This window comes from Melanostigma gelatinosum (assembly GCF_949748355.1).
Source record: "Melanostigma gelatinosum genome assembly, chromosome: 3".
In the NCBI taxonomy this organism is placed as follows: Eukaryota; Metazoa; Chordata; class Actinopteri; order Perciformes; family Zoarcidae; genus Melanostigma; species Melanostigma gelatinosum.
Genome location: NC_136636.1, coordinates 27472562 through 27488421, shown reverse-complemented (window position 1 = coordinate 27488421; position 15860 = coordinate 27472562). Strand labels below are relative to the sequence as shown.

General features: G+C 47.8%; 1 protein-coding gene across 1 annotated transcript in view; it reads right to left on the bottom strand.

The window, feature by feature from the left end:
- The window catches only part of plxnb1b (plexin b1b), a 154875-nt gene that overhangs the window by 31098 nt on the left and 107917 nt on the right, over positions 1-15860 (bottom strand). Inside the window, exons 10-17 of the mRNA XM_079265954.1 lie at positions 14693-14801; positions 12304-12412; positions 10031-10981; positions 9345-9479; positions 9110-9232; positions 8226-8319; positions 7924-8090; positions 7620-7771 (exon numbers count right to left, since the gene is read on the bottom strand). Coding sequence (XP_079122080.1) covers positions 7620-7771; positions 7924-8090; positions 8226-8319; positions 9110-9232; positions 9345-9479; positions 10031-10981; positions 12304-12412; positions 14693-14801 — 1840 coding nt within the window. The remainder of the gene's footprint in view (positions 1-7619; positions 7772-7923; positions 8091-8225; positions 8320-9109; positions 9233-9344; positions 9480-10030; positions 10982-12303; positions 12413-14692; positions 14802-15860) is intronic.

Genomic DNA, 15860 nt, shown 5'->3' with positions numbered 1-15860 from the left:
TTTTCTATAACAGTTGTTTGTTCCACGGTTGGCAGAGCGCTTCCGCTCTAGTTAATCGAGTGGCGCGCTAACGAGAGTGTAGAATTACGCTGTCGGCCCGCCCTTCACAGTGTTACGGCTATCACAGTTAGCAGAGTGTTCCTGCTCAGGCAAACTTTGTGAGACACTAGATCCGCATTGGCGTTGTGTCCATGGAGATTTAATCTTTACATCTGACGTAATTCGCAGTTAGCAGTGTCTTCACTCAGGCTAACTTGGATGCTAGCTGGGACTGAGTCCATCAACTTTGTAAACCTTACGGCCGTCACAGTTAACAGAGCGTCCCCGCTCAGGTTAACTCAGTGGGAAGCTAGCTAAACAGAGCTGATACTGGGGCTGTGGCCATCAACTTTGTATCCTTACGGCTGTCACAGTTAACAGAGCGTCCCCGCTCAGGTTAACTCAGTGGGAAACTAGCTAAACAAAGCTGATACTGGGGCTGTAGCCATCAACTTTGTATCCTTACGGCTGTCACAGTTAACAGAGCGTCCTCGCTCAGGTTAACTCAGTGGGAAACTAGCTAAACAAAGCTGATACTGGGGCTGTGGCCATCAACTTTGTATCCTTACGGCTGTCACAGTTAACAGAGCATCACCTCTCAGGTTAACTCACTGGGAAACTAGCTAAACAAAGCCGATACTGGGGCTGTGTCCATCAACTTTGTAGCCTTACAGCTGTCACAGTTAACAGAGCGTCCCCGCTCAGGTTAACTCAGTGGGAAACTAGCTAAACAAAGCTGGTACTGGGGTTGTGGCCATCAACTTTGTAGCATTACAACGATCACAGTTAGCGGAATGTGCTCGCTCAGGCTAACTCGGTGAAGGCTAGTTATACTAAATCAACATTGAGGTTGTGCCCATTGATGGTTTTTACGCATTACGGCTGTCGAGTTCGCTCCGGCTAACTAGACTAAGCTAATACTCGGATTGTGTCCATTGATTGTTGTAAACATTATGGACATATCGGTAGCGGATATCAGTTAGCAGAGTGCCCTCGCTCAGGCTAACTGGTAGCACACCAAGAGTTACAGCAACTGTCCAAGTTAAGAGTGTCCTCGCTCCCCTCTCACTGTAAGGACTGTGGTCTTTTTTGTCCATTTTAACAGTAGCAGAGTGCTCTCGCTCAAGCTAACTGGTGGGGCACCAATATCTGCAGCAACTATCCGAGTGAAGAGAGTGTCCTCGCTCCCCTCTCACTATGAGAACTGTTTTCCTGACCTGTTCCACAGTGGCAGAGTGCTCTCGCTCAAGCTAACTGGTGGGACACCAATATCTGCAGCAGCTGTCTTAGTGAAGAGAGTGTCCTCGCTCCCCTCTCACTGTAAGGACTGTGTTCTTTTTGTCCGTTTTTCACAGTAGCAGAGTGCTCTCGCTCAAGCTAACTGGTGGGACACCAATATCTGCAGCAACTAGCTTAGTGAAGAGAGTGTCCTCGCTCCCCTCTCACTATAAGGACTTTGCCTGGCCTGTTTCCACAGTGGCAGAGTGCTCTCGCTCAAGCTAACTGGTGGGACACCAATATCGGCAGCAACTATCTTAGTGAAGAGTGTCCTCGCTCCCCTCTCACTGTACGGACTGTGTTCTTTTTTGTCCGTTTTTTACGGTAGCAGAGTGCTCTCGCTCAAGCTAACTGGGGGGACACTAATATCTGCAGCAACTATCTTAGTGAAGAGAGTGAGCTTAGAGAGTGTCCTCGCCCCTCTCACTATAAGGACTTTGCCTGACCTGTTTCCACAGTAGCAGGGTGCTCTCGCTCAGGCTAACAGGTGGGTCACCAATATCCGCAGCGGCTGGCCAAGGGAAGAGTGTCCGAAGGATCACTCGCCACTGACTGCCCCCTGCCTGTTCTCTCAACATTCAGCAGAGCGCTCCCGCTCGGACTGATTTGGAATTCCACATAAACTAGTGGGACAAGGGTTCCACCAGAATCGCGGCCATGTTAAACTCTCCCGGCTGTAGGACCTGTATAGCTCCTCTTCAGCCGGAGGACGGCCCTGACCTCTTGCCCTAGCAGGGAGAACCCAGGCAGGACCTGCGGCATCACGCCTTGAGCAGTAAGGTCTGCTAGGCTGGCCGAAGTGGAACACCTGATGCGGGAGGTCTACCTCCCCCTGTCAGGGCAGCTGAATCCAGCCCAACCTACCCTGGTCATTTGTATGGCGCTTGCACGCCTGGCATACACAGCAGCTGGAACATCCACCTGTGAGTGCCTTCTTCAGGCACCTTCCCGCCCTCACCACCTTTTCTGTTCCTCCCTCCGAGGAATATCTGAGGGAGTTGCGTGCATGGTGGAGACACCAGGGCTCTCTCCCGCCTTACATCAGACCATGCAGGAGGTGGCAAATCTGGCCTTGCACGTATGCCAGCCAGTTAGACGACTATGGCGTCCATCAGTTTCCCCTGAGGAGACTCTGAGGCCCGATGCCAAGTGCCCTCGACCCAATGTCGGGTCAAAGATGACCTGCTATCCAGGGCTTATGACACAGCAGCGCTGTGCACCGTATCGACAACTCCCTCTCCCACCTCATGCTTTCCCTCGCAGATTCTCTGCAGCGGGCTACTTCAACGCTTCTGCTCAGTGATGCTTCATGGCAGGCGTTTGCGCTCATATCGAGGGAACATGGATGTATGATGTCCACCCTGGTTCAGACTCGCCGCCAGGTTTGGCTGGAGCAGTCACCCCTATCTGAGACATGTAGGAGGACCCTCCATACTGTCCCAGTGGAACCTGGTGAGCTGTTCGAGTCAGCTGCTGTACAGGCGCTTCAGCGGACTGTTAGAGCTAGCCAGACCAGGCAGCAGTTCTCTGGTCTTTGCAGGGACATGCCTGCACCCCCAGACCTAGGGGTCCCACTTTTGGCCCACAAGGCCGTTTTCTCAGCCTCCAGCTTACCCTAGTAGCCGCAACAGGCCTCGGCGTCCTGCTGAGAGGCCGGACCGCTACCTATACAACCCTACTTACGTCCCCGTCCCCCCCGGCAGGGGTGCCAGGAGATGTCTCCAGGCCGGCTGTCGGGGTTCTTTCTCCCATCAGCGGATTTCCAAGGGAGAGTGGTTCACGTCTATCGACGCCTGTTCCCATGGTGCATCACCACAACTTTCAGTCCTGGGTGCTTCCATTCGGACTCTCCCATCTCCCCATGGGTGTTCACAGTGTGTTACTACTGTCCTTTCCCCCTGCAATCGCAGGGCGTGAACATACTGCCGTACTTAGACGACTGGCTGACCTAGGCGCCGTCCCGGCTTCAGGCGCCACAGGACACTGCTCGCCTTCTCTCACGTGGCCCGGTGGGCCTCAAGGTGAACATAGAGAGGAGCTACCTGAGCCCTTCTCAGAGCATAACCTTCATTAGTGTGGCCCTATGAGGGCCTGTCTGTCGCCCCAGTGTGGATGGCTGAACAGCCTTCACTTGTATGCCAAGTGGCACAGATACAGGGCAATAATATTATCGAAACAGTGCCTATTCACTATCCCCATGGAGGGAGTGCATATCTGGCGAACAGTGTCCCAGGAACCGAGCCCCAGGGGCTCGGTTCCATTCCACCAGGAGATTGTCACAACAGATACCTGCCTCTCAAGGCGGGGTGCAGTGTGACAGAACAGGACAGCCTGGGGGCAGTTGTCTGCTGAAGGACCGCAGGTCCAGGTTCTAGAGCTAGCGCTCGAGCACCTCCTTCCATGTTTGAAGGGAAAGCATGTGCTTGTCCGGTGGACAGCACCTCTGCTGTGATTTCCCATGAACTATCGATGGGGCACCAGATCTGCAGAAGTTGCTACGGGGATCACCGTGGCCTTCTGACTTGGGAGGCCCCTCGCCTGACCAGCCTGGGGGCAATGTACCCACCAGGAGAATGGAACAAGGTTGTGGTTTTCCTGTTCCGTTACAAGCCTCCACCGTGAGAGTGGCGGCTGCATCCAGACGTGTCGACCCACTGCCCCCACTGGGTCTCCCTGACGGAGAGGCCCAGCCCTCTGGGTCAAGATGCCCTGGCTCACACGTGGCCAGAGGATCTTCTTATGCCTTTCCACCATCCCTCTGCTTTTGCTATGAGCTTGTCAGAGTTCTTCCCCGACAGGAGGGATCTCCTGTCGCAACTAGAGGGTCGGATTTGGCATTCCAATCCCTGCCGCCTTCAATTAGGGGTCACGGGAGGGCCCGACCGGAGGCTGAGTGGCTGCATAGAACCAGTCTGACGGACTATTCTGAATGCCAGTGCGCGGTCTACCTGCCTGCAGTACAAGAAACAGGTGGAAGCTGTTCTCCGACTGGTGTGCGGCTCAGAACAAGGTCCCAGTATAGCGCCCCGTGCCTGCTGTACTGAGTTTCTACAGTCCCTCCTGGATAAGGGCCGGTCTCCCCTGCATGGGACCTACCCTTGGTACTGGACACCTTATGCTTGTCTCCTTTTGAACCCCTGGCACAGGCAAGACGGTTTTCTCCTTGCTGTCAATTCAGCTCAATGTGGGGGCGAGCTGCATGCCCTATCAGTGGAAGAATCATGTCTGAGGTGGAACTCAGATGGCTTGGGTGTCACTTTCTGGCCTAAGGCAGTGTTTCTCCCAAGGGGGTGGATACGTTCACATATAAACCGGCCTATCCAGCTGGCAAAGTTGACCCCCCCTCCCCCATCGGGAGAGGAGAGGTCAAGGCTGCTGTGCCCAGTATGGGCCCTCAGAGCTTATGTGGAAGCCACCGCCTGCATAGTCAGTTATGGTGAGCCTAAGAAGGGCTGTGCTCCTTTTAAAAAAAAGAAAAAACAGCACCTGTCCCACTGGATAGTGGAGGCCATTGCCGATACATACAAGGTGAGCGGCTGCGCTCGGCCATCCGGGGTGAAGGGTCACTACCAAGAGTGTCTCCACACCGAGGGCAAGCCTGAGTGGTGTGCCTGTGGGGGATATATGTGCGGCGGCCTCATGGGCATCACCGAGCACATTCACCAAACACTACAGAGTTAACGTTGCCAACCCTCACCCACTGGGGAGGGTTCTTTGGCCAATTTTCTCTGCCGGAGCTATAAGAGGTAGTTACTGTGCTTCCTCGTGACTCTTTTGGTATAAGTCATCCAGTGTTAAGCACTGCCTCTGGCGGTCAGTAAGGATGAAATAGAACGAAAGTTACGAATGTAACTACGGTTCTATGAATCCTGGATGACCGCCAGAGTTCTTGGTCACTCGGAATCCCGTGAACTCGCGAGAAGATTCCATAGGACTGAGCTCAGGATGACACCGGAACTTATAGACGACGGGGGTCATCCGAGGTCACACGTGACTTTGTTGATATAAATATTCGACCTGCGCATGCGCGCGACGGAAGATATCCAGTGTTAAGCACTGCCTCTGGCGGCCATCCAGGATTCATAGAACCGTAGTTACATTCGTAACTTTCGTTTTAACGGCTAGGATTACTTCTAAAACCGTAAGGGATTGTTAAGTGGATTCGGTCTCTAGGATAACCGTACAGAACTCAGTTGTTAGACATACAATGGATTTAACTTTTTACTGCCACGAGGAACTTTTACTACCTAAGCAAATAAATGCACTTGATAATTTTACTTTAAATGCAGATTAGATATTTATTTCAGGTTATATTTAGTTAGTTTGCAAGGGTTAAGCTACAGCTCACATAAAATGTCACTACACTTGATTCGTTACTTTTATTTTCTTCTCAGGTTATACTCATTGGTTTTTAGATGCAGAGACGGCTCGGTTGGAGCTGGATTTCCAAAGGTGCGATGAAAAGGTTATTTTGGAGTTGTTAGGAGCGAAGGTCCGGCCAGACTCTCGGTCCTCCTGCTCTGCAGCGGAGTCCGTTCAACAGTCCTCAAAACTCAGTACAAAGTCTTTCTAGGGCTGCTGCGTTTTCTCCGTTGTTCAGTTGTTAGAGTCGAGCAGTGGGGAGAGGAAAATCTCCGTCTTTCATCCTTTGTCCACGAACAGCGGTCTTCTTTCCGTGAACAGAGACGAAGTCCTCGAATACTTCAGTTGCAATCGTCCGTATCTTCTTCTCAGAGCACTTGGACGGCTCTCGTGTAGAAATCCCGTTTTGCAAGTTACTTCTTTTATAACACTTTTGGGCTGCCTCTCGTGTCTCTCCCACCTCTTCCTCAACACGGGGCCCTCAGCCCGTGATTAACATGACATCATTGATTTGGTGCAGGTGCTTCGAAAAGTACCTAACTTTTGTGTGTGTGCATGAGGAAATTACCCCAACTTCCCTGTCTGGGCGCTTACTCAATCAAGCTCTGCGCTTGTCTGGGTGTTCAACATCTGTTGCACTTCCCCTTTTCCTACACTCACACATTTCTAACACAGATTAGTTATCATAATCACAGTTTACAGTTGTTATAATCAGTTTACTTAGTACACATTTGCTTATAAAATGATTATTGATCTCATCCTTCATCATTATTGTGCTTTGTGTCTTTTCTTCTCAACCATCATTATTTCCCCATCCCTTGAAGCCAACACCCTGCTTACTTCCTCTTTCTCCGTACTTTCTACACTCAGACTGCACTATACTCAGATACACATATTATTATTATTATTATCAGGTTTATATTTGTTAAATCACTCTATGTATTATGTAATACACGCTTGCTTTAAAATGATTATTCGATTTCATCCGTTAAACTATAATTATACGCTCTATGTCCCTTTAGCCTAATTTACACACCGAACATGTATTCCCTCATTTAAAGCAGCTTCCCTGGAATCTCAACTATTTTGACAACAGAGAGATAGAGGGAGACGAGTGTATGCGCGCGTGTGTCTGAGTCTGTGTTTATCAACATCACTAATTGGCTCAATCGCGAAGACCTGTGTGCCTGAAGCCATTTCATGGAGATTAAACAGGGAAACGCCTCTCAAACAAATCATCAAAACTCCCATAACCGTACCTCCTATTGTGCCGATATTACTAATTGAGAGGAAGGATGACTTGAGAAACAGATCTTGTAAAAATTGTGTCTGTAGTGTAAAAAATGTGGCTTAACTGGCGATCTAGAAATAGAGTACCGTGTTCTGTGGAAGATGTTTTTGAAGCAAAATTAACAGCATTCCAACAATTATCCAGAGGGAAATTGTCGTGCATCAGTTGCAGGAGAAAGGAGTGTAAATAAAACAAAATACAAACTAGAAAGATTGTCAATAAATTGCAAAAGTCAAATGTACACATTGCCAGAAGTGTAAATAGTTTAGGTAAACAGCATGTTAGCATGCTATAATTTGTTCATAATCAGTCAACACAAAGTACAGCTGAGGTTGATGGGAATTCTATTAGTATGTAGGTATTTGGTCAGGAAAAAAGTGTTGGACAAATTCACATTTTGACCTTATGATCAGGTGTTTAATTGCCAGAGTTTATAAAATATATGAAATATGATCCAAGTCTCTCTCGGTCAGTTGCTTTTTGAAAACAATCTTTGCAGCTCTTCTTTATAGCAGTATTTTTGTCTTATTTATTTTACATTTTTATAGGATTTTTGAAGACAAAAAGACAACAACAAACCCAAATGCCTTAGAGTATGTTTGTAGTCTATGCTCAATTCACATCTCTTCTATGCTATGTCGGTCTGTACCTGGAGGAGACCTCGTAGAGGCTGGGGATGACAGTGCAGGGAATCCCAGCCACTGACACAGAGTGGAGGATGTCCTCAGCCTTCTGGCCCAAGTTGGAGCCTGAGATGGTCACCATGGTGCCGCCTTCCAACAGGCCAGAGAGTGGCTCAATCTGAGGGAAGTATCATGTAATTAGAAACTTTCTGGATGGGTAGGGTCTCTCTCCCTTGTAACAAGTGCCAATGTATTACTTCAAGAACTTCAAGACCTCTTTTAAATAAGGAATGAAAATAACGAGCAAAGAGGTCAAAGGTCAGTACTCACGGAGTGGATGACGGGGGCGGGGCAAGTCTTCTGTATAGGTTCGCTACAGGAGTCTGAATACAAGCAGCTGGCCTGAGCACCACCACACCACACGCAACCATACTTGTGGTCGGCTGTGTGGCAGCGGCTGCAGTCAGAGCGGCCCACAGCGCAGTTATACAGTGTCACTGAGGGCAGAGCAGTCATACAGGAGCAGCATCAGTCAGTGTGCAAGAGCGTTGACATTGAGTGTGTTTGGAGAGAAGACTACCGGAGGATAATAGCCGTATGTTGAGTGCATACAAAACAAAACTGGTTCTCACCGTATAGATCAGCAGAGCTGTCCACATGGAAGGTGTCCCTCCTCTTCACATACACCATGGCATTGTATTCCTCCACTGGAGCAAAATATGTGTACTGGACAAAAGATGGTTTAATTAAAAAAAAAAAGTACCTCAACCATTGGAGTTAAATGTCTGACCTCAACCATTTGAGACCTCAACCATCTTGCAACAGTTTCGCATCTTGTGGGTTACCTTCTAGACATGACCTAAGTAGTGCCCGAACCACAGTGGTTCGGACACTACTTAATCTCAAAGATTTTCATTTAAATAAATGTCTGCAAACCATCCTAACCAGCTTAATGAGGTAAAACAATAGTGAATTGTTTCATCTGTCCCACTGATGAAAGTATTGCAATATCTATATATTTTGCAGTATTATGAACTGTGTGACATTTCCCACTACTGTAACTTGTCATTAAAAGCATTTACATGGCAAAACAGCAGTTGACTTTTATTATAAGGTTACAAGTAATGTAATGCGTTTATCAGAGAGTTGATACTGACCACTATCGTTCATCAAAAAATGCCTCAACAAAAATGGTAATTTTCTGCATTTTATTGGAATAGTCAGGAACAGTCACAGTTAGCTGCTCGATGAAGAGCTGTAGAGCAGGTAACCAGCTACTTTCACTTTTGCCATTTGAAGACTAATTCAGATCATAATTGCTCATAGAATGATGGAAGAAAATGATTGACTTCATTAAAACGACAATAGTTTGTTTTGCTGCCTGCAGTATTCTGGGAACTATTAAGTACTAAACCACAATTTGCTGTTCCCACTAGTAAATCAACCAACACAGAACTCTTGTGTGTGTGTGTGTGTGTGTGTGTGTGTGTGTGTGTGTGCGCGCACATTTACAGACCTGGTGTAGTTGACAGGTGATGTCGAAGTTTGATGGATTCATGTCATCAGTCTCCACGTATGCGTCCACCACCACCGTCTGCCCCTCGATGACCAGCACACACTCATAGTCCAGCTCCGTATCCTGAACACACAAAGACTTGTGTTTGGTGCAGGGATCACCAGCCAGGCAGATAGAATCATCCTTGACATGTATTGAGGCTGAGAGTGTGTAAATGTGAGTGTGTGTGGGGTACCTGGTAGAGGTGCAGGTTGTGAGCCAGTAAGGTGATCTTCCTCTCCACTCTGACAGGGAGCAGTGATGAACCCTGGACCTTCTCCACGCAGGGACAAGCTGAAGAACCCCAGCTGACATAGGAGCCCTCGTCCCCCTATAAACACAGGCAAAGTATAAACACAAGCCCCCCCCCCCCCCCTCCTCACTCTCTGGTTCTATCACATGCACGCACACTATTTCCTCTGATCCAGTGAGGTGGTACGGTGATGCTGCAGATCAAACTAACTACTTACTGCTTACATGAATGTGTCATTTATTAAAGTGATTATAACATCTTTCAAATCATTCTAACGGCATGAGTTTACTTGTGGAAAAATTTGACGATCCAGGTGTGCACAGCTGCGTGCCACAGTGAATGTAACCGTCATCATTCACTGCAAACACACACAACAGAAAACCTCCAAAGTTAGTTTTTAAAAGTATTGCAGATTAAATGTAAAATGTAAATCAAAAAACAGCAGCTGGCTGTTTTTCTTGGGAGCAAAAGCAAAATAACAAAAAGAATGCAGGTGTCAGACAGTGGAGGAGGAGCAGGGAACCAAGGGCAGGAGTACAGAGTCTAGTGAGGAGCTGGGAGCGCTGGGAGGCTGCTGAAGCTTTGAGAAGAAGAAGAACTAGGAGGAGGAGGAGGGCGGCTGAACTCACCGGGAGGAAGGCGTCAGCTGGATCATACTGGTAGTCCAGCTCTGAGTCAGTATCCAGCAGGTGGGGGTAGGGTGGGGGGGCGTGGTCGACCTCGCCGTCACCTGACAACACGGTGGCAGCGGAAAATGTGGCTGTGTTGTTTTCTGACTGGACGGCGCTCTCGGCGTGTACGTCTTCTTCTTCTGGCCAGAGGAGCACCTCAGGGTCGGTGCCTGGGATTCCTGCCTCAGTAGGGGAGTCTTGTGTGGGCATCAGGGTGGGAGTCTGGGTCAGGTCCAGGTAGAGGTGGTGCTCGGAGTCGCCAGGTTCGCCCAAGGGGAAGGGCGTCGGCAGGGGGAAGCCGGATGAGGCCCGGGTGGGAGGCTCCCCCAGGCTCAGAGCTCCCTCAGCTTCCTGGGTGTTGTTCGGGGGTGCCTCCGTCACCACCTCCAGGGGGGAGGAATCCGGTTCGTGGGGCGGGACAAGCAAAGGCACCACGGGGTCCAGATCTCCACTTAGACCATCAGCCACGGTGACTGGCACCAACTCCGTGGCTACCATGACGACAGTGGGTGTGGCAGCGGCACCGTCTGTGTCAACAAAAAGCTCTCCCACTTCAGTCTCCTCTTCCTTGCCGGTGGTGACCTTTGGGGGTGGAGGTTGAGTGGATGCTGGTGTGGTGAAAGATAGGGTGCTGGCAGGCTGAGGGGGCAGGGTAATGGGTGGGGATGTTGGCTCGGGGTTGGTGGTGGTCGCGGGCGGAGTAGTGGGTGCAGGAGGGGTGGTTGGCTCCTGAGTGGTTGCCACAGTGACGGGGGCTGCAGAGATTGTTGTTGTAGCGATAGTTGTTGTCGTGGCGATAGTTGTGGGAGTTGTCGTGGTGCTGGTTGTCAGGGCAGCTGTTGTGGTAGTGGCTGTTGTGATGACTTTAATGGGTTTGATTGTGGGAGGAGCCGAGGTGGGGAGTTTAAACTGGGGGAGGGAGGAGGAGGGAAGGACATGAGGAGAGGGTGAGACCGAAAAAAAAAAAAAAAACACTAATGGAGGAGAGGAAATGGAAAAACCAATAACTGAACTTAAATGTGACGTTAAACATGACCTGCTGTTACTACTGCTTATGACACAGAAATGACTTCTGTAAATGCTTGTTTTGGCATTTGAGGCCCAACATAACATGTATGGGCACTGATGAATGTATCCAAAAATCTAAATAGGAAAACCATTCATTTACTTACCAGGTTCAAGTAGTCAGTGCAAAGCCACCAACACATTCTAGTGCTTTTATTTTGAAAAAGTATCATGACTGAACCCGTAGCCGAAGCTTTTTGTTTGTTCGGCAACCGTTTTTATCTCAGAACGTAAATGAGTGACTGTGTTGTGCAGCAGTTGAATGAAGAGGAGAGAATGTGTATTCAAGATATAATTGATGTTTTCCTGAAAGGAACACTGTGTGTGGAGGTGATGAGAGGAACACATTCCAGCCAATGGTTTCACACCATTCCTCTGATCTACAGCAACCCACGTCAGAAAACTCTAGTCAATTTAACCCTTTGGCTCGTGTGTGATCGACTTACACTTATCCAAAATAACTTGTACACTAAGACTACAAATGTATTATGTGTAATAAGGTACACCAGTTGTGATTGTGTGTATTTTATGCCGTAGAAACAATATTCTTTTAAATGTGACTTGTGATCAGATTCACCAGATCAGATCTCAGCTGTGTCCATATGTGTGTCCAAACTGACACTTCAATGCTACCTGCCTGATCAGGTAGTGATCGGATACATTTCCTGGTCAAAGGAAGTGAAACATTGGATGAGCACATAATTTCCTATAAATTCTTCACAATAAAAGTCCTCCGTTCTATTTGCTGCTCACTCTTCCTCCCTGCAGTATTAGTAGAACTGCTTTATTGAAGAATAGCTGCTAAGTGGTAAACACATTTAATTTCTTATAAATTATTCACAATAAAAGTCCCTTGTTATTTTGTTACCTAAAATATTTTATTTTGAAGCAGTTTTAATCAGCAGGAACTTAACAGGACTCAGACAGACTCGGTTTTCCTCCTCTCTTCACTTTTACTCCCGTGTTGGGGGAAGATGAAGGAGACCTCTGGTTGACAGTTGATACATTGACCCCGCCCCCCCCCCCCCCCGGCATGTGTTCTGGCTAACATCCCATCTGGAAGCGTACAGACTTCACAGTTATACGTCCTGACGTGATCGGATGATGAAAGTCGCACAGAAAAGACTTGCGTCTTCCGTGGGTGCAGTGCATTCTGTGTAACTTACATGTTGGTTGTAGATGATCACCCCCTCCTCACAGGTGGGCTTGTGGGTGCACAGGTGCTGGTGAACGCACCAGTTACAGCCCCATTGGCTCAGAACGCAACCACGGCAACTGCACACAGAAACGACAGGATGTACAGGTCAGCGACAAAGATAACGGCCTGGAGTGGAAGGACATTACAGAGAGGTGACAAAAAATAAGTAAAGGTATGAGGAGATGAAGAGAGGTATATTAGAAGTATTGCAGGACAAAAAGAGATACAGCTACTATAGTGTGTACCACACAGAGTAATCCAATTGCTGCCGATGTGGCCCCAGTGGTAAAAAAAAAAAAAGGTCAGTGATGTAATTGAATTGAGTTTCTTATCAGAGCAGAGGCGGGCCACCTCGGACGAAGAGAGAGAGAGAGAGAGAGAGAGAGGCTGATAGAGCGAGCATGTGTGGAAACACAGAGGAGGTCAGGAAGGACAAGAAACCAGCATTCCACACAGTGATGTTCACCTTGATCTGGGCTCATCATTAACTTCTTCTTCAAGTCATCAAAATAGAGCAGCTTTCTTCCCTTTCTGTTACTGGGAGTTGTCCTCACCTGCAGAGCACCCAGTTCACTGTGTACTGATAGAATTATGTGGCTGTAATTCCTGACCCAGCAGGAGTGCTACACAGCTATTTGGGATATTATTTGTTTTTTGAGCCTACTGAAAGTAGCTTAAGAACAACGAAAAGATGAATAATCAATGGCTTCATGCAGGAACACATTTGTAGAAGAGAATTCATGGGATTCACCAATTTTCTCGCACCAAGACTTTTCTCTTAGGGAGGAAGGAAATCCTTGAGCGGTTCAGACCGGTGAACCACGTACAGATACTGCAGTCTGCCCGTCTTCCCAAGGGACAAGTACCCTGTTTGACTTAAAGGGGAACAACCTGGACCATACTATCCCATGTTTTGTGTCTAAGTGACTAATGGGGAAACAATGTTTTAGATTGATCCAGTATTGAGGGAGAAGGCTGCAGACTGCAGCTACTAAATGGACTGCAATGTAATGTCTTGGGGCAACTCCTCAACGTCAATGTTCGTCCAATAAAAGAGCTTGTTGTTGCCACTGACAGACTCAGTTTGTTATTATAAGTGTCTGACATCATGCTGGAAAGGACCCTACAGAGAAATACCTTAATGCAAAAAAAAAAAGTAGATTCTCTCACTCCAACAGCTGCCTCAGGGTCTTTATGTAAGTCTCTGTCCACAGGAGATCCAGTGCTGTATCTAACAGCGTAGCATCACCCGTACAACATTCTGTCCATCTACATAGCTGTCACATCTTGCCTTCATCCCATCTATGGGCCACTTTGCTGTTTAAAAGATGTCAAATCATTGTTCTATATTTCTGCCAGTGCGTTGCTGCTCCGATGACACGCTGCTGATGTTTGCAGCTGTATTCAGAGTTTCTAATTGTTTCAGGTCCCAAATACAACATCTGACACTGCTACATTTGATATGTTGTGGTCTGCTGATGTCCGACAGCAGGATGTCGTGTCCACAAACGGAGTGGAGCGGGTAGCCTGACGTAGCAAGGAGAGTAGGTTATGCTAGTGATCAAATCAAACGGACGTGGCATTCTTCAGCCTGAGGTTTGTATAGTGTGGCATCACACGGGGCCAGGTGGTAGATGGGTGCTACTTCCACTTTAAGGAGCAGCAGCCACACCACAAGATGGCCTCCGAGGCAACAACTCCGTCTCCCAGAAGGCCTCACCACTCACCCAGGTGTAGGTGTTTAGGCCATCTGATTGAGGCCGGACTTAAGGGCTGCAGGAGGAGAGGAGAGAGAGCACACGGCGTGAAGGAGCACGGAGACCTACCTGGAAACAAGTTCCGAACCACAGTGAGGAGGTTTTCAGAGGAAGAAGACCCGGTTGTCGGAAGAAAGCAGAGGACACTTTAAGTTGAGTTTTTGTCTAGTACGGTTCTGTTGAATGACGCATTATCTCCGTTTGGATGTTTTAGTTTGTTTGTTTTGGATTTTTGATGAAGAGACTTTCCTGAGTTGTGGAGCAGAATAAGAATAAAACGTGACCTTATTCTGAAAACCTTTGATTTTTGCCTGGTTTTGTTAGTTCCCTCGCACCACCCCCACCAGCCATAGGAACTTCTCATGACGTTACAATAGATATGAGGGTTTGGAATACTTCAGTGAGAGAACTTCATTGAATGAAGTTAAGGATAAAAATAGGATGGACAAACAGACAAAAGACAGATGGGTGAATTGATGGAGGGACAAAGATTGAACAGGGTGCAAAATTCAGACCAACATAGATAGAGACTTGATTACGAGATCTGCAATGAGCAGAGCGGGAGGAGACAGGAGAGCAGATAAATCATGGTTAACTCACGGCACGCTGCCGGACAGCTGCTTCACAGCAGTGCAGTCGTAGAAGGTGAAATCCCTCGCTGTGATGGTGACGTCCCCAAAGCGAAGAGACAGGGTGACTGTGACGAAGTCTGAGGAGCACAAAACACAGAGAGACAGCGTGAGGAAACCCCATCATGTTTGCACTGAGCGAACGGGCCTCTGGAAATATTCTCCCAGGGCTTATCGTCTCCGATTCGGAAAGTCTGGGATGAGTACGATGTTTCCCAAAACTCTGAGAGAAGGTTTGGTCCACAGAGGTCTAATAGAGCCATGTGCAGACAGCGACAGGACAGGCCTCAGAGGCTTCCCTTCTGTCACACACTGCTCAACACAGAACACGTTTTAAAGCTGCATGGGTACACTTCATACAACATTGTGGATTATTACATTTGGATATTGTTTTCATAGTTTTGACCATTAGTGACAATAATATTGTACACACTGATGTAATGTCTGAGGTCAGGTGCAGGACAACATTGCTCTATCTACATGGTTTCTGGATACAGGCTGTGTGCATAAAACTGTGAGCACGCCTAAAGTGTTGGCAGTAACTCCTCACTGCACAGGAAAACTGAGTACACAACTACGCAAGTGGTCGCGCCGCTTGGTCGTGCACCTCTGAATGTTTGGAACTTGGCGAGCAATCTATTGACTGTCTCGCATAGTTCACTGATAAAAACACCATTTACATGTCTAGGGATTATACTAAGGAGGCCAATTTGTTTTGAATGTTTTAGAAACAGGAGGTCTTAAAAATCTTTGAGTTATTTTTTTGCAACCAAATCAAATAGTTTACAGGACATTCAACCTTTATAATGCTTGTAATAATAACTTGTAAAAAGACAAAGTAGACCATGAATATGAGATATGAGTTTACAGATAATTACAATCCCTCCTCTGCCCTGTGGAGGTTGGTTTATGGATTTTTACCGGTTACACCTACAGTCTCTGGGTTGCCTTCGTTCATGCTCGTGGCTCACGCTAAGTCGCAACAAGGAAGTCGGTTAGCAAACTATGTTTACTACACACAGTTTGGGTGATATAAAAAAATGTACCGGTCGCCTCCAATCCATGTGACCGTGAACATTTATCGTACAATATATGGAGAAGACCTCAACATTGCCCATTGTGTTTACATTTGTGCTTGT